Raw genomic sequence first — 19,068 nt, 5'->3', positions numbered from 1 at the left:
TTCCCAGATCCTCAGCAGACACCCTCTTCCTGTAGCAGGTGTTCGAGGGCAGTTAACTAGGGAAGAAAAGATGACACTGTCTTCCAAATCTTGTTAGGGAGGGAGAGGGGAGAAGAGAGGAAAAAAAATTTTTTTTTTAATAAACCTTAGAGCAATGAGGGCTACATTCAGAGGTGAAGGGACCACTGTGAGATGAACCCAGTGATCTCAAGGGAGGGGAAGCTCAGACTACCAGGATGCGGGTGGGGAAGGGCTGACTGGACTCTGGTCCTTGGGAGCCAACAGGGTGTTACCGCTGAGGGATGGGGAGCTGGAGTGAAATGCAGAAAGGAGTCACTGAGGTGTTTGGTCTACGCGACAGAGAAATGAGCAGGCCTCCCTTCAGAAGGGGAGGCTTTAAAATATCTTTTTATCATTCAGGGAGACCTGGAGATATTTGTGGTTAAAGATTTAGACATATAGAATAGAGCTTAGAATATCTTTTTTTTTTTTTGGGGGGGGTGGGGATTGAACCCAGGGCCTTGTGCATGCAAAGCAAGCATTCTACCAACTGAGCTATGGCCCCAGCCCCTAGAATATCTATTTTGATGACAGGTGGCACTTGACTGTGAAAAGCTAAGGCTTAGGAGAAATAATGAAGAAGGTCAGGAATTAGATACAGATTTAGAGGATCTGGCGGGTAATGAGCCAGAATCCCAGGGGAATGGTGGGAACCTTTTAGGAATTGGAAGGAATGAAGAAGAGGTTGCAATAGGAACTGTGGAGATCCCTGAAGCTTAGCACACTGGAACTGAGAAGGACTGACATTTAGTGGCCCACAAAAATCAAAATAAAATCCAGGAGGTGACAAGTCTCAAGGCCACTGTTGAGACAAGGCTGTCAGGTTCCAGGGCAGGCAAGGGGTGTTCCTGAGGCTCCCCTTCACCCTGCAGAGAGCAGAGGCTTGTAGACTTGCCACTTCCCACAGAGAAGGCTTCCTGTCCCAGAGAATGGCTCAGTTCCTGGAGGTTTCACCCCAGAGAGCCTTTGTCATTCCAGTGGGGAAGGCCGCACTGCAGAGCTGTCCCCTGCACTGCTTGCACATCAGAGACAGCTTGGTTTCTACATCTTTCCACCTCTTCTGTTTGCAAATGAGAGGCAGAGAGGGCAAGCATTTGCTTGTCATCAGACAATTAAGAATCTGAAAAGAAGGTTGTCATTCACATGATTGCTAGGCCAGGGAAGGACAGTCGCAGAAATCTCCTGGAAGAAAAAAAGCATCTTGAACTTTGAGATGGAGTTAAAAAGGAAGAATACACTTTGGGTAGATTATCAAGAAAACATTAATTAAGTTTGCTCATAATTTATATTTGTTCAGCATTTAAGCATTTAGCATTAGAATATTACAATATTTGTTTAGCAATTACATATTAGATAAAAATGAAGACAAATGTGGCAGAATAGGGGGTCTTCAATGACTTTTAAAGGATTTTATTGGAAAGATACAGAATATACTTCAAAAGTAAGTTATTTTTATCATTTCATCTTCAACATCACCATTTTATTTAAATAACACAGTTAATTTAAACTAGTCACATCAATCATGACCTTAAATACCTACCCTAATACTGTGAGGGCAGTAAATTGTTCCAGGCACAGGAGACCCTGAGGGAAGGACCCCTGCTGCGGTACTGGGGCCAGTCCCCTGAGCAGGCAGGAGGCTGCAGCTGTCCCCTGGCCCCATGAATGGGCACAGTCCTTTGGCAAGCTGATGCAAACCTTCCTTAGTCCCTCCTGACCCTGAAGAAAACCAGCTGAATCAAATTTCTAGGGCATTCCTACTTTTACAAACACATGCAGAGATAAAGAGAGAAGATCGAAATCCATGTTATGATCGGAGCAATGAATTTCACGATCCTCAAAAACTGTTCCCAGAATAAGGAAGACAGAAAGCAAGTGAAGACTGTGACTGGAAACACACACGTGTGAAGCATGATTTTGAATATGTTGATGTAAAAGGAAATGAAACTTTAAACAATCAGAGGTATCCAGGAAAAAAAGGGGGGGGGGCAAGGAATGAGACAGAGGAAGAGCCAGCCAGGAAGGTGAGGGAGGGTCCAGGAGGGAGCAGCCTCAGCCTGCTGGGCCCCCTGCAGGGTTTCCATCTCTCAGGGATGGGAAGATACTGAAGAGAATGGAAATTATAAGGACCATACAGAACTCTTTAATACGAGACTATTAATTTGAAAGAAAAGCCATGGAGTAAGTGGGGGGCCATTCGGGAAAAGTTTGAGGAGACCCTCCAGGTCCAACGTTCCCGCATACACAGCATCTCCTGTCTGCTTGGATTTCAAGGAACCTCCCCAGGCCCGAGCAAGAGGCTGCCCTGAGCTGGGCACTTGGTGAAGCTGTATATCCGTTCCGCCGCTCTCCAGGGCCCTTGGACTGGCTGCGGGAGGACCCTGAGCACAGCACTTCAGGACTGAAGGTTGCCCATGAGAGGAGGGTCAGGGTGGCCCCCGGACGCCAATGTCTCTGCCTCCGCTTCTGCCATCGGTGGCAAGATCAGCGGCGCCTCGTCGCAGACGAAGAAGTAGGGCCGGAGGACACCCGACGACACCTGGCTGAAGCTGTAGATGTGGGACCCGTCCGTGACGTTGTAGAAGGACACCTCGCCGGCCTCGTAGTCCAGGAAGACCCCGATGCGGCGCGGCCTCTCTAGCTGCAGCAGGGGCGCTGATGGGGAGGCCAGCACCCTGTACTCGCAGCCGCGCAGCAGCCACAGGGCCCAGACGCCATTCTCCGGGGACGGCGTGGCTTCCCCCTTCCTCTGCACCGAGTCCTGGCAGACGCCCAGGCCCCACTCGGCCCGCACTCCCACCACCACCTCCCAGTAGTGTCTCCCTGATGAGAAGCTCTGCAAGCCCAGGATGCAGGGCCAGGTGTCGAATCGCTCGGGGTTGAGGGGCACGTCCCTCCACAGCTCCCCGTCCTGCACGCTGCGCAGGTCGGCAGTCAGCAGGAGGCTGGGGTGCGCGGTGGAAGGGTCCAGCTTCACGTCCACTGCAGAGAGAGTGATGGGACACGTGAATGCACGGGAAGGACTAGACGCCCCCCCTGGGGGGGGGCCGGGTGAGGGTCGGCAACACCCTCTCTCAGACTGCCCCAAGAAATAGGCCTTTCTCCAGGGTCTGAGCAGGTCTTTGATCTGCTGGGGCGCCCAGGGCGGCCTTAACCAGGCCATTAGGACAGCAGCGCTGTCAGCTTGCTGGGAAGCCAAACACCCAGTCGAAGGCAACTTTGCATTTGCACCCAGAGCTCTTGGGTGCACTTAGGATCATCTGTGCTTGGCATGAAATTTATAAACTGTTTTTCTCAAAACCTATAGGATAATTTCATTAATATGAAATCCACTACTTTCAAAATGGTGTGACTGTGGTGGGGGAATTGTACACTAGATGCCCTGACTCCACGCCCTGGTGTTATTACCTTCATCATTATATGACATTCTAGAACAACAGAGGCTATCTGGGAGGGTCTGATCTAATCCCACAAGCTCTTTAAAACTAGAAAGTCCTCTAGCTATCAGGATGGTGGCAGAAGAGAGTCTTAGACTTGGCTCTGATACAGCCTTGCCAGGGTGGAAGGTGGGAAGGGTCACGAGGGGAAGGTGAGAGCACTCTGAAGCAGACTGGCCCCAAATGATGGCTTGCAGGAAAAACAAGGACCGTGGCCTTGCAGCTGCAGGGAACTCCAGCTGGAAACTCCTTCCCCAGACTCCTCAGAGAGGCTCAGTCCCTTGGTTTTGGCCTTCGTAGACCCTAAACCAAGCAAGGGAGCCACCTACTCCCACCTGCAAGTCTGATCTTTGGACCTGTGAGCTTACTAGTGGGTGTGGTCTAAAGTGGCTGTTTGTAGTGATTGATTCCACAACAGGAGGACCATCTAACATGTACTGTGGAGTCCCCGAAAGACTGATGCAGGATTGATTCACATATATAGTACGCAAACGCATCTACATCAAAACCAGAGTACTTCCTTATAAGCACTCAAAGGTAGTAAATTCATTAATAGACCTTAAGGTCATGGCAAAAACAGTTACTACTCGTACTAGTCCAATTCATCTTCAAGCCACACGTCATGAACTTCTATGGATATCTAAACCTGACTGGCCACATCACTAGGCTCTGTGTGTTCATTACCTATGTTAAATCAGGAAGCCACCTTCTTCTTAATTTTTTTTTTTTTTTTTTTTTTTTTTTTTTGGTATCAGGGCTTGAACTCAGGGCACTCAACCACTCAGTCACATCCCCAGTCCTATTTTGTATTTTATTTAGAGACAGGGTCTCACTGAGTTGCTTAGCACCTTGCCATTGCTGAAGCTGGCTTTGAACTCATGATCCTCCTGCCTCAGCCTCCCCAGCTGCTGGGATTACAGGCATGTGCCACCAAACCTGGCTAGGAAGCCATCCTTAATGTGGTTACTACCACCTCACAATATTGATGAGGAGATTCAAAGACTGTACCTGATTTCCCAACTCCACAGGAAGCAAATACCAGCCTGGAAAGTGGCTGGGGTGGTGGGGGAGGGACTGCGGGGCTCATTTAACATGCACAATGCTCAGCTCCATTATTAGCAAAAGAAATCTGTGAAAGAGCTTTGGCTAGTTCTCTCTGTTCCTTTCTCCTAAACCCAGCTGTCAAGGGCAATACCTTCCCAGCAGCCACCAGGGTGGTGAAGGGACATCTATGTCAGTTGGCACCATGAGGACCTGACTGTCCTGGAGAGATTCCTGCTCTTTTCTAGACTCACCAGCACCCATGCTTCCCTCCATCTTGGTCTCCCCTCTCCTCCGTCACTGCTCCAGGTCAAAGCCGCAGTGCCATGTTGGGGACTTCTTTCTCAGCCCATGCCCTGGGGTTCTAGGTTGGCTCACTCAACTCTCCAGTCAACTCCAGTCCTCTGCTACTGACTGCAGTGCATGTTGCCAGCCTGGCCTCTCCCCTGAAGGTCCTTATTGTGAACTCATCTGCCTCCCTGGCCAGTTTTGGATGCTAAGTATCTGCCAACCTGCCCCCAAACCAGTCGCCCTTCTTGGGCCTTGCCTGCAGAATGGCCATCAGCACAACCAGCCGTTTTGTGTGGCAGTTCTTGGGGTCCAAGACCATGGGTCCTCCTCACTCTCCTCTCACCACAAAATACAGCTCATCCAGGAGCAGATCCCAGCAGCTCTGCCTCCATGGCTGGCCAAGGATGTGGCCATCTGGCACCTTTCATACCAACACTGGGGGGCACCTACACTCATCTGCCACTGAACAGTGACAAAGGACACCAGCTGCTGTCTTGGCATCTTTAATTCATCACAATAAAGCACCCGGATGATGTGCACACAAGGCCAGTCCTGCCCAGGGACACCCTGTGCTCTCCCACTGAGTGCTGCTCACAGAAGCAAAACCACCTCTCCAGCCCTGCTGCATCCTTGTCCTCCTCGCCCTCCCCCTGGGCTGCGCTCACCATCCTGTCCTCACAGTCCCAGCACACCTGCCACACTTCCCGCTGCCCGACGCTCTGCTCTTCTCCCCGTCACGCAGATTTTTCTAATTATTAACATGCATCAAATCACACTCTCCAGAAGTCCGTGTCCTCTCCTCACAGCCGTGTGCCTGGGTAACTGAAGTCAGTATTTGCACCGTGAATCATGGGTCATAGCACATTTGATTTGCTTTTGTTCTTCAATGATTCACTCCACTGGTAGAAAGGGCAGCATAAACTAGGCAGCAAGGGCTGGATTCATTCACTAACTATTTCATTCGGTAAAAAGGAAAAGCATAGGAGGTGACAGAGTCTGGGGGTGTGCTGCGAAGGCCCTCATCAAGTCACATGGCTAGTGTATGTTCACCTGTCCACCAAACAGAGGGGTCACTGGGCGCTACAACTGCGGTAGGTTTTCTCATTACAGGACAAGACTGTCCCTGAGAAGCCACAGTTTGTATTATGTGGTGCAAAGTAAATTTTAAAAGGAAATAGTAAAAATATTGAATCATCACCATTTTAAAGAACAACATGATTGGTGAACAAAGCCATTTCGTGCAGACCCTCTGGGTGTCCCTGACTGGCATCCACTCGGATTGTGCACAAATGTCCCCTCCCCTTTCCTGCAGGCAGGTGCATTGCTCCACCCCTTCACAGCCTGACACTGAAATCCTCAGGAAGGCCAAGGGCAGTGCATGAGTCATGGTGAGAGAGTGCGGTGTATTTTTGGTCTATGTCCCAGGTCCTGACACACCAGTTCCCAAAAGTCCTGAGATAAGGGACTCTTTTGCATGCTAATGAGATGGCTGGTGCTTGGTGGCCTAGATGACCTCAGGATGGGGCTGTTTTCCAGGGAACCCCCTTTGTATTAAAGGGATAGAACCTTCAGTCCAACATCCCCCTACCTCTGGGAGGAGAGTGGGGCTGAAGCTCCAGGAGTCAGCAGTGGCCAGTGGTATCATTGGTCATGCCTGCTGAATGAAGCCTCCATAAACCCAAAGACGGAGCTTGCCAGTGGCTGCACACAAGGAGATCCTGCAAGGAGCAACCAGAGAGGACGTGTTGCCCCTCCCCACACCAACCCTGTTGGTTTCCTCCACCCGGCTGCTGGTCCCCATCCTCTGCAACACCCTGTACAATAACTGACCAAGTGTGAGTAGGGTCTGAGTTCTGGGAGCTGCTCTAGCAAACAAACTGCGCTCATAGAGCGGGTCCCGGGAAAGCTGCTTTGCAGTTGGCTGGTCAGAGGCACAAGCCACAGCCTGCTTGTTCCTTGCTCCTGAAGCAGGACACAGCCTTGCGGGACAAGGCCCTCAACCTGTGGGATTCGGTGTTGTCTGCAGGTGGACAGTGTCAGAATAGACTGAGTGGGAGCCAGCAAGGCAACCCCGGAGAACTGACCGACTCCTCGAGGGAGACACCCACATGTTCTGCTGGACAGGACTGACGCATTGTGCCCCAGGAAGGAGCTGGAGGTCTGCCAGGCTGGACCCCAGGTGAGAGGCCAAGACACCCTGAGAGCACACTCACATATGAGAGCACACTCGCATAGTGAGTCTCAGAGACCTGAGACTCTGCTGTGGCTACTCTGCTGTGGCCACAGGCCAGGGCAGTAAGGGCAGCAGTAAGCTTCACACTCCCAGCATCAGTTCCCAGGCTCGGGGGCTCCACCCACCTTGGAATCTCCTCAACATTTCCCGCATACCAGGGATGCGACATGGGGTCTTCAGCTCCATGGGGATGGTCTCTGGTTCCAGTGGCATCACAGCCTTACTTCTGAGAAGAGCAGAGAACCCGGAAATGTCAGCATGGCCACACCAGCCCTCTCCGCCTCCCCCGCTCCCTCACTGGAGTGGAAAGTACACTTACCAGCTCAGGGCTCCTTGCACACCCTGAAAGTAAGAGACACAAGCAGGTGTAAGTGCTTCCCACAGTTGACTGGGGACACACCACGGAAATGTCTTTAGAATGTACTGGAAATAATTAACAAGCAACATAAGACTGCAGATGACAGTGGATCTCTGTTAATTAAAGGCAAAAAAGGCTATAATTGCATTCTCACATGACTCTCAAATTTAAAAATCAGGCATATAATTATAACAGAGTCAGACTACACAAAGTTTATATTAATTCCCATGAAACCTATCCATGAACTATGGATTGTCAACTGATAGCTCTGGTTGTTGGGCTATTTTAACAGTTACATTCTGCACTTTATACAGATGGAATTAGGGTAAAAATCCTACATGTTTTCGGAATTTACTTGAGGAACATATATAAGTACGGCGTAGATCCTGGGACTAGGCATATCGCTCATGGTCGAGGGCTTGCCTGACTTGAACAGGGCCCTGTGTTCTGTCCCAGTACTCCAGAAAAAGTCATCCTCAAATTCGAATTCTCTGAACCAACAGACAAAGCTACTAACTGTCTAAGGAGATAAGAAAGGAAGTCACTACTATCCAGCAACAGTGTATCTCAAAGCGGGTAACAAAAAGGTCACCTCCAACACACTTGTCTTCTTCCCTAAAAGTGGTCAACAGTCGGACAAATTTCAACAAGGCATGAATGCAGGGAAACCATTTGCCTTGTCCTTTATGGACATGATCGGCCTGGGTCTTGGCCAGTGGGGTAAAATGAAGATCATTGGTATCAGAGAAGAAAGAGAGAGGACACAGACAAAAATTATGTAAGAGTATATTCTTACTATGATTTGTACTATAAACCATTTTAACATTTATATGGTGCAAAGAAATACTCATTTTAAATGAGATGTTATCTGAGATAATGCAGTGAATATTATTTTTGAAAATGCCAACGTTCCTGTGCTTACTTGCCACCTATACTTGAAAAATTAATTTCTTTCTGGCTCTCTGTTTACTCATTAGGAAATGAGCACAGCCATGACATTGGTAATGGGAATAAAGATATTATGGGCATATTAAATAAAGTGCTTGGTAGATAAAAGCGTTTCATGCAGTTACTTAGTGATTCCCCATCAGATGCCACAATATTGACAAATGTGTTTGCAAATGTCCCAGGACAGGGACTGGATTTATGTGTCTGGAACTTGCAGTGTCCAGAGACCAGTCAGTTGGGACACTGTGGGCCAGCTGCTCAGTGGGGATCTGCACTCTCTTTTAGGTTAGAATCCTCATCTGTCACTGGGGCAAGGTACAGAGAAAAGTACCAGGTGAATGAATTTCTCTTGCAGGCGACCCTGTGAACAACACCTGTGGGACGGAATGGCCATGTCTGTGACCCCAGACCCTGGGGACGCTGGGGCAGGAGGGAGTGGTTCAAGGCCAGCCTGAGCCTCTGAGTGAGACCCTGTCTCCAATTAAAACTTTAAAAAGGCTGCTCCGAAGTCCCAAAAGATTGAGAAATCTGCATGGGAGTCCATACACTCCTACCATGCCTGGAGTCTGTACACTTCCACCATACACTCCCCTTAGGACTTAACACGGGAATTTCAAGCTGGTCTAGGTAAAGGACTGCTCATATTTCTGGCTATTTTCCATGAAATGGGCTGCCAGAGGCTTTGGGGGTTGAACATTCATGAAAATCAGCAATATCATCTTTGACAAAAGACGGTTTCTCAGCCAGAATGGCGCAGCTTATCCTTGCTCCAGCTGTTCACGATTCCATAAATAATTAATTTTCTCTCATCACGTATTGAAGTTTTTGTCTTTTGCATGAGCTAAATGGTCCTCTGGGTGCCTCCTGACTCAGGGCCCAGTATTCAGTCATAAGATGCCTTCTAAGGAAGTACTGCTGAGCTCTGTCCTAGAGAGCTGGATGCCTTCGTGTCCCATGCCAAGGCTTGTCCCCATCCCCTCAGCCTCTGTGGGCCTGCCCTCCTGAGGCCGCCTCACCTCCAGCAGCCCCAGGGCTGGGCGCTGGCACCTCTCCTCCAGCTCCTCTGCCAGCTCCTTGAGGGCCTTCCTGTGCTGGGCCAGCTGGTCCTTACTGTCCCGAAGTCTCTGCAGGGTGGCTCTCTCCTCCTCCTCCAGCCTCCGTAGCTGCAGCTGCTCTTCAAGGGCCAGAAAGCCGCGGTGCTTCTCAAACTCCAACCTGAAGCGCTGCCACTGCATCTCCACCTTCTCCTGGAGCAACAGGAGACCCCATCAGGCTGGGGGAAGGTGTGCGGGGCCTGCCTCACGTGGGACAGGCAGCCAGAGAAGGGACGTCCCACATCATCCCTGAACCCACCCCCCTCACTCTCCTCTGGGGAGGACCTCAGAAACCAGAGGCCGGGAACAGGAGAGGTGGCCGGTGGGGTTTTCAAGCAGAGTCTGGGAAGACTGTGGCTGTGGGCCCCCTTCTGCTGCAGGGCCAGAGGCAAGGCCTTCGACACGCAGGTTTCAATATCATGAGTCAAATACAGCAGAAAGAGAAGCGTGGGGATCATCTGGGCACCTCTGAGAGCCTGTGTGGCCCCACAGCAGAGGGCTGGCTCTGCTGCTGGATGGGTGGCCAGGAAGAGCAGGAGGCCTGGGCTGTGAGGGACAATGTGACAGGAGAACACCGGATGTTCTCTTGTCCCAGGAGAAGCAAGAAACCAGCACAAGGCTGTGTCCTCTGCAGAGCCCAGAAGAACTAACTGCCACGCAGGCCACTCACTCCAGGCTATTACACCAGCCCCTACCCAAATCTCCCATCACGGCTCTTGTTGTTGCTTTCCTGGTGCTGAGGACAGAGCCCCTGAGGCACACTGGCCCTCACAGGGCGATGTCTGACTGAGCCTAAGGATCACACTGTGCGCAGGGGATCGCATCTAAATGTTATTCTCTTGAAATTAGTAGCTAGAAACCCAGCTTTAAACTGAGCATGAGCGGCAAGTCACCCTCCCAAAGCATCTGCACCTTGGGTTGTCCGTTTTGTTTTTAAACCTGATAGCTTCTTGGTTTAATTGAAAGGCATAAATTATCATCAAAATTATTATAAAAGATATATATATATATATATATATATATATATATATATATATATATATATATATATTTGTAATCCAAATAATAGTTCTCCCCAAATGTCTGGAGGTACTTTGGATCGCCCCTCTAGGGGAGGTGCCGCCTGCTGCCGCCATCCACCACAGAGGCTGAGTGCTGTTGAAGGACAGCCTGCGGGGGCAATGCCTGCCCCGCCCCCAACACACACACACAAGGAACTGAGGGCCCCACTGGCCACAGCGCCAAGGTTTCCCACTTCCTTCTTCCCATTTTGCATTCCTACCTCCTTTACTGTTTTCTAAATCACTAATTCATACACTCTTGGCCTCCTCCTCAGGGACACTGACTCTGCATTTCACATTCTGCTTCCTGAGAGGCATGGCTCATAGAAATGCATACTGTCTCCCAGGGCAGGCTGCTGGAGAGAGGGCTGAGCACTGTCACAGGGAGAGGAGTCCAGGGGTGCACTAGGGATGACGGGGTGGAGGGGCTACGGCAGCCCAGCTTCCTTCACATCACCCTCTTGAGTGCCACCTTGGGTTGTCTGTTTTGTTTTTAAACCTGATAATTTCTTGTTTTTCTCCTACATTTCATTTACACACAGTGGCTGTGAACCTGGGCCAAAATGCCCTCCTCTCCAGTTCCACAGCTGGGGATGCTTTGGGTCACCACACTTGATGCTGCCATTCATGGCAGAGGCTGGAATGTTGCTTGGCTCCTTCTGGATGTGAAGAAAGAAGAAGTGCTGCTGCAGAACTTAGAGCTCCTTTCCATTAAGCCTGTGCCTAATGGTTCTGGCTCGTGTGAACATGAACGACCAAGAAGTTCAGACATGGCTACTTGCCTCTGAACGAGATATCTTAGCATCACTTCTATGTTATGTCATGCATTGGAGGTTTTAAAATGTGGGAATTCAGATCTTGCACTTGAGTTCCTGATCTCATAAATCTGTGGTCAGGCCAATATTTTAAAAAATAAAATATTATTAGCTTTAAATAATAAAGATTGTGAATCAGTGCTTAACTTTACCTTTAATAGACATAGCAATAGGAGAAGATAAGACTTATTTCATAAGAAAAATGTTAGCAAAAATGGTTCTTATGAACCAGGTACAGTATTGCACTGTAATTCCAGTGACTCACTGAAGCTGGAGGATCACAAGTTTAAGGCCACCTTCTACAACTTAGTGGGACCTATCTCAAAGTAAAAAGTAAAAAGGACTTTGGATGTAGCTCAATGGCAGAGCACCTTGAGTTAAATGCCCAGCACAATAATAAATAAATAAATAAATAAATGTCCTTATGAAAATATCTGTATGAAGATAGTATATCAAACTAAATTTTTTAAAGAGAATTTTATATATATATTTATATATATTTTATATATATATATATATATATATATATATATATATATATATTAGTTTTTGGTGGACACAATATCTTTATTTTATTTTTATGTAGTGCTGAGGATCGAACCCAGTGCCCCGAGCAAGCCAGGTGAGCGCACTACCGCTTGAGCCACATCCCCAACCCAAACTATATTTTTGAGGAAGAAAATAATATAAAGAATGATTCTAGCAGGAAGAGGAATATTCTATAAAATATATCTGATCATGTTGTATACTGTGCTCTGTACATAATATACCCATCCACCCATGCACTATATGTGGTTCACAGCCTTGACACTTTGGCAGGTTTGACCTACAATTCACTGTTGAGGGGTGCAGTTGCTGCTCTGGGCACTGTAGGGAGCCGAGCAACTTTCCAGCCTCTGCCATGAATGGCAGCAGTAAACGTGGTGACCCAAAGCCTCTCCAGCTGTGGAAAGGAGAAGAGGGCTTAACTTTACCTATAATAGACATAGCAATAGGAGAAGATAAGGTTCACAGCCACTGTGTGTAAATAAAATGTAGGAGAAAAACAAGGGGGGAGGGGCTGCAGAAAGAGGGGACCCTGGATGGATGACCCAAGGAGGCTGAAGGCTCCAATTCCCTCCCTGTATAGATGGTGCCTGGGAACTGCACCACATCTGTCACCAAGCCTGTGGCATTCACTATTTAACTGTCTGACAAATACAGTTTGACACTCCAGTAGCAGGTGGTGGCACCCACCCCAGCAGTGAGTTTCACAGTAAGATCAAGAGAGTAAAGCTATTTATAATCTGGATAGGGTCCTGCCGACAGAGGTAAAAACAAAAATGAACAATGTCATTTGGGGTCTGGGACAATTCAGGATGGCCATGAGATGTTTCTCTGGAGCGCCTAAGTAAATGGCAAGCTCACAGGAGAATGGAGACTCAGGAAGAGGGTGGTGCCTGCAGCTCCCAAGGCCCAATGCCCCCTACCTTCCACTGCACGGTCTTCCTCCCCATGTTGGCTTCCTGCATCAGGGCCTCCTCCATCTCCTTTTTCACCAGCTCTAGTGCCATCTGCAGCTTCACCTGTGTGGAGAAGACTGTGAGCACCTGCAGGATCAACTGGAAAACTCCCTAGAACGCAGGTGGACACCTTCACTGGTAACTCATTTAATACCAGATGCAAAGATTCATCTAAAATCGTGCTCCTTGCACCATTACAATACTAAAACTACAATGACTGAAATGTAAAAATGAGTAACAAAACATTTTACATCAACACGATAGGAAACTTAATGACAAGAAATAGAATTACAATGTCAAATAAGTACATTTTATAACAGTGCCAATTTTGAAAAAAAATGCTTATAATGAATATGTAAAAAAAATAGATGGAGGGAAATGAAGACATCATTAGGTGAAATGTCATCTATTGATGCTAGGTTGAAGAGTGATACAATTTCTTATTAAATACGATGAGAAAAGTATTTGATATTAGTACTATAAGTAATGATATTTCACCAAAAATCAATCTTGTTGGTTAAAATATGTTAAATGAAGTCAGATGCGGTGGTGCATGCCCATAATCTCAGCAAGTTGGAGGGTGAGGCAGGAGGATCTCAAGTTCAAGGTCAGCCTCAGCAACTTGTGAGACCCTATCTCAAAAAAAAAAAAAAAAAGTCTGAGGATGTGGCTCAGTGGTAAAGCCCCAGGGTTCAATCCTTGGTGTCAATAAATAAATAAATAAATAAATAAATAAAATACTTTAGGTGAAAAACACAATATTCTGTACTTCTTAAAAGGAGTAAAAGAAGTATATAAAAAAGCCTGCCAAACAATTAAACAAACAAAAACCCAGAAATTAGATCTCTGTTCAATGATAAGACCCTTCCAAGAAGCAAATACATGCCTTTTTTTTTAAAACAGGAAGCACCCCTAAAGACACATATAGAAATATGTTTTTAGTAGAAAATAATACAAATTCGACCTCCAAACTTATTCAATAAATCTTACATATATATCTTTCACTTAAAAATATTATAATACTCTATATAAAGTACACATAAAGTAACGTTAGAATTCATGGTGGCATCAGAATAAAAAGAGGCATATGTTTGGTGTTTGCAAGGAATAGAGCCATTCTCACTTGTAAACAGAGGAAAGCTCTCTGGGACCGAAGACACTGAACAAAAGCAAGGAGGTGAAAGAAGAGCATGTTTGGGGACAAGAGTGACTAGGCTAATTTTGCTGGGTCCCATGTTTGGCTTGGATAAGAGCAGAAGGAAGGGAACTTCAGAACCTAGAAAGTCGTGATTGACAAGCCAAAGAGTTTGGATGGTACTTATTTTTTTATTTAGTTGACTACTGAAAACAGAGAATGTCTTTAGCGATATCACAGCAGCCATGTTCTGTATGGTACCTTGGGGATTTAGACAGGCAGGAGCATACTTGACTTTTCAGGTAGGCTAGAGAACAAACGCCTAGTACCTGTAATTTGCAGAGGATAACAGAAATCAAGAGGAAAAATCAAAATTTCCAAGATTGTCCAGATGAATGTTGACTGGTGAATACCCCAGTCCTTAACTTAAAACAAACAAATAGAATAAATAAATGAATGCTTTAAGAAAGCTGGTGCTTGGAACTTATTCCAGTGTCACCGAGTGCTTTGGCTAACTGTGCCATAGATTAAAAAAACAGCGTTGACCTCTTCTGTGCTAGCAGCTGTTCCAGATGCTGGGGACAGGCACGTGTTTAGAGTATGGCCCAGGACCCAAGGGCACCTGTGGGAAGACACCTGGGCAGAGTCCCTCGGAGCGCTCTCGGGGTCAAGCACCTCCTCAGGGGAATGCTCAAGTCCTCCGTTCCCAGACCTTCGTGTGGAGTCCAGTGACTCCCTACTTTAGGGGACCCAGACAGTCCAGGCACGAGCAGACGCTATTCCTCAGCCAGAGGGTGGCCTTGGTGCCCGTGTTAAGGGACCTAGACAGACACCAGGCAAATGCCGCGCCCTAGGAATCCCGTCAGTGGAAGCGAGTACCACAGAGGTGCAAGGCTGTCTCACAGCACAGCCCGCCGGCTCGGGATCGGGAAGAAAAAGACCGGCTTGAAAGCCAGGGACCGAGGGTCCTGCGCTCGCTCGGCAGTCGGTCCCGCGCTGCCTAGCTGGAGCCAAGGCAGGACGACCCCGCTGGCCGGGCGCTCCGTGCCCCGGTGCCTTCCGCCTGACACGAGCGGCCCGCGGCCCAGCTCCGCACCCCGGGCTCCCGCGCTCACCTGGTAGCTCCTGGCGGCCTCCCGCAGCGGCGCCGTGTGGTGGCCCTGGTGCTCGGGCGTGGTGTCGCAGACCCAGCACAAGAGTGCCTGGTCCTCCTCGCAGAAGCGGCTCAGGTCCTCGCCGTGCCGCGCGCACTGGCGCGCCCCCGCGGGCTCCGCGCCCATCCCGAGCTGCCGCACGCTGTCCACCAAGCTGGCCAGCTGCCGGTTGGGCCGAAAGTTCTCGGGCCTGAAGGGGCCGCGGCACTGAGGACAGGCGTACACGTCGCCCTGCGCGCTGTCCGACTTCTCGCAGAACTCCGAGATGCACCGGAGGCAGAAGCTGTGGCCGCAGTCCACGCTGATGGGGTCCTGCAGGAAATCCAGGCACACGGAGCACCGGGCCTCCTCCCGGAGCCGCTCCCCAGGCGTCCCGGAGGCCATGGTGCTGGCCTCGCCTGGCCGCGTGGCTGCCGCTGCCCCGCGGCGCCGGTTATCTACTCTGTCGCCTGGAACCAAGAGAAGGGCTCATGGCCAGGATGGGTTATCGCTGGCTGGGGTTCAAGAGTCTTAATTAATCACTTCTGCTGATGATTTACAACTCAGACACCCCCAACCACAGGGGTGAAATTGACATTCAAGTAATCCTCACCTCCTAGGAAGCTGAGCTCTTTCTCTCTTCCTCACTCTTCCGTCCAGGGAACATTTTTATTTCAGTTCTTTGATGTAATGCAACATTTAAGTCATCTGAAAGGGAGACATTATGGAGATTTGACTACTTATCTCAGAAGTTCAAAAGTCCAAAGTTTAACAAAATTTTACAAAGTAAGGGCTGGGGTTGTGGCTCAGAGGTAGAGAGCTCCCCTAGCATGCGGGAGGCACTGGGTTCAATCCTTGGCACCACATAAAATAAAATAAAGATATTGTGTCCACCTATAATTAAAAAAATAAACATTTTTTAAGAAAACAAACAAACCCCCCCCCCAAAACAACAACAACAACAACAAAGAAAGTAACCTGAAGTGCATCGATGAAGGGGATTAGCTGATTGTAGCCAGGTTCTGTGGGCTTCATGATATTCCAGGTGAACTCAACATGGTGGCACATATTTGCCTAAGGGTGAGCCCAGCTGAACTTTTCTCTCCAGGCTGTGCACCTTCCCAGTGGAGCAGCTACTAATGTTTCCAGGGTCAGGAGATTTGAATAACTGAGCTCCTTCCTCTCCTTATTGCTGATCCACTCCATGGTCTTCCTATAGCAAAGTCATTATTTAAATCTTTTTCTTTATATAGTATGCTCATTTTTCTTAATCTTCTTTCCACCAACTTTAGTTTTTCTATCTTCTGTGAATTATCTAATGATAAAGAAATGAAACCATTGAAGAGGAGATACCTGAATAGATGCACATAATGATGATAGGTCTACAGCCCAGCAACAATTCTGAAGGTTTAAAAAATATGGCACTGGGACTGAGGTTGTACAATGGTAGAGCGCATGCCTAGCACGTGGGAGGCACTGGGTTCCAACCTCAACATCACATAAAAAATAAATATTTTAAAAAATGTGGCACCCATTTGCTGACAGCCAGTATGGACTGGTGTGTTACAATTGGGGCAACGCATACACTGGAAGTGAGAAAGAGGTAATCCAAGGTATTAGTTGGAAGGCACATTTCCCTCCACCATCAGTGCATCTATGGGAGGAGGGAGACTGAGACAGGAGCAGGTAGGGGATTAACCAAAGACCTGCTCCCCCAAGGGGAGGCAGAGTTGGAGGAGTACAGTGAGGTCTTTAATGTCATCTACAAGGCTGGCAGGTCGGTGGGAATGTCTGTCATCTGAACAAAGTGTAATTTCACTATGGATGAGTTTTAAGGTGACAGTGGGTCGTGCTTCTGGCAAATCAGTCTGTCTGTGCATGTTTATGTTTATTGGTAGCCACGGAACCCTGGGGCCTGAGGCATGAGGATGAGGAACAGAGCCAGGACCTCATCTCTAAAGCAGCCTTGAGATCAACTGAGAGAGATGAGCACAGAGTCAGGCCAATGTGTCATTACAAGTTATTACCTGGGAGAAATATCACCCACCGGTCCTGCAGGAATATAGCAGAGGACTCTACAGTGGCCTGCAGGGTCAAGACAGACCCTGATGTGTGGGGGCGAGTGAAGGTGCAGGTAGATCCCCCACCAGTGCACACAGCGGCTGTGGAGGAAGGCAGCTGGGGCACCAGGTGGCCAGAGGCGGCCAGCCAGGCTCATGCTGGGCCTGAGGAGTGGCAGCAAGATAAGTTTGCAGGGAGTGGCTGGGCCAGATGACTCAGGCCCTGGCGTGTCCTCCAAGGTTGATGCCTATGAGCCCAAATCCTGGCCTGGGCTTTGGTAGTCACTGGGGTGTAAAGGACCTGAGGTTGCCTGCCCAAAGGTAAGGTGGAGAGATGAAATGGATCGGCACTTCAGGTTCGAGCAGGACACTGAAGATGTGAGGTTTGAGAAGAAAGGGAAAGGGCCGCGGGCCTGGAATTGGTGAAGCCAACCTGGTTCCAGGTTGCAGGCTGTGCCACTTACTAAGAGGCTGGGATGAGCTGGGTCACTTTCCCTGCTGCATTTCATCTCACACTGGAGGTCAGTCCTGCGGCCCTCTTACGAGGCTGTGCAGAGGGTCACATGAGCTAAGAGGCACCACATGCCAAAGAGAGGTCCTGGCATAAGCTGGATATATTTAACTAAAGACAGAAAAAGAGATGACAAAATGAGTGGAGCGAGGATAATGAATCAGAAGATGAGCTGCTTCGGGTCGGGGCCGGCTCCTGTTTTCACTGCTGTGTCCTGGGGACTTCATAGAGTGAGTGGCACATATGACACTCAGAAAATACTAGCAAGCGGGGGTGGGGAAAGAAGGTAGGAGAGAATTCAAAGGTGACCATTATACATCCAGCATGACATCTGTATCTTTCTTATCATCTTGTTCTGTCCCCATGGCTCTGACAGAGGCTGGAATATCTAATTCACAAAACTTGAAATACAATAAAGCAACCTATTGGCTCCCATGCATGGATAAGTTGATAATTAGGTAATTTGAACCAGACACCCCCATAAGATGGCAGGCTAAGGAAAGATCACCATTACTGGTGGGGTCATGGTGGTTTTTCCGAGGTTGGGGTGAGATAGGGGAGGTCACTTATTGTTTTAGAGCTGTTAAGCTCAAAGTGTTTTCTTTCTTTTCTTTTTCTTTTTTTGGCACCAGGGCTTGAGCCCAGGGGTGATTAACCACTGAGCCACATCCCCAGCTTTTTTTTTTTTTTTTACCGGAGAAGTTCCACTTTATTACAAAAGGCTGTGGGCTTATATAGATCTAAGGAGAGGTGGCAGGGCTTAGGTAAATGATGGGTCACCCGTTTATTGGTAAGTTCTTCCATATGTCAGTTCCGGAGCCCACGAAATTAGTTCTTATTGGGGCTAAAGGTTTCCCGCCAGTGGGATTTGAATATTGACGCTGGCAGGAGAATTGGTGCCGGCGGGAAAGGGAGAGGCAGGAAAAGAAGTTCCTCAGGTGCCATGTTGGGTTTTTTTGGGGTGTGGCTGCAGTTATACCTTTTCCCAACAATCCTCCATTTTTGTTTTCTTAGGAACTGGGGCGTCGTTGGTCAGATCTGGCTGCTTCCTGCTGTGTGGGGGCGGCGTGGGACCTAGAAAGGGGAATGTCCGGGGGGCAGGTCTGGGGATACCATGGCAACCAGAAATAAAACCCAGTGGCTATAGACAGCTACTTCGGTAGGGGTGAAGTCTATAAAAGTTCCTTGAAGCCACAAGTCGTCGATGGCATCGAACCAGTCCTGGATGGAGGAGATTGTTGGTATCAGCCACTGGTCTTGTAACAGAGACTCTAGGAAGTATTGGAAGCGTTGCCTCGACATGGCGTCACCAGCACCTGAAGATCAGAGCGAACAAAAACAGGATGAAGATAAAAATTAAAGCAAAGGTCAGTTTTTGGCAGAAGTTCC

At 48.5% G+C, this 19,068-nt stretch overlaps 1 protein-coding gene across 1 annotated transcript; it reads right to left on the bottom strand.

Moving 5' to 3' along the window:
• Window positions 1–2,455: 2,455 nt before the first annotated feature.
• LOC144254395 (E3 ubiquitin-protein ligase TRIM58-like) lies at window positions 2,456–15,513 on the bottom strand. The gene is made up of 6 exons (XM_077797563.1): window positions 15,091–15,513; window positions 12,808–12,903; window positions 9,385–9,615; window positions 7,382–7,404; window positions 7,188–7,285; window positions 2,456–3,042 (listed from the first exon to the last, which is right to left on the bottom strand). The coding sequence occupies exons 1-6, from the start codon at window positions 15,511–15,513 to the stop codon at window positions 2,456–2,458; spliced, it is 1,458 nt and encodes a 485-aa protein (XP_077653689.1).
• Window positions 15,514–19,068: the final 3,555 nt, after the last annotated feature.

The sequence above is a fragment of the Urocitellus parryii genome, chromosome 1 (genome assembly GCF_045843805.1).
Source record: "Urocitellus parryii isolate mUroPar1 chromosome 1, mUroPar1.hap1, whole genome shotgun sequence".
NCBI classification, from domain to species: Eukaryota; Metazoa; Chordata; class Mammalia; order Rodentia; family Sciuridae; genus Urocitellus; species Urocitellus parryii.
Note: the sequence above shows the minus strand (reverse complement) of the source record. Positions and strands in the feature narration are given on the sequence as shown.

What these genes read in the sequence shown, in the direction of transcription:
- LOC144254395 (XM_077797563.1), bottom strand. Translation starts at nt 15,513, where the DNA reads ATGGCCTCCGGGACGCCTGGGGAGCGGCTCCGGGAGGAGGCCCGGTGC. An exon ending in AGGCCGCCAGGAGCTACCAG is followed by an intron (nt 12,904 to 15,090) that starts GTGAGCGCGGGA and finishes TTCTCCACACAG; the next exon opens with GTGAAGCTGCAGATGGCACT. An exon ending in CAGCCCTGGGGCTGCTGGAG is followed by an intron (nt 7,405 to 9,384) that starts GTGAGGCGGCCT and finishes TCTTACTTTCAG; the next exon opens with GGTGTGCAAGGAGCCCTGAG.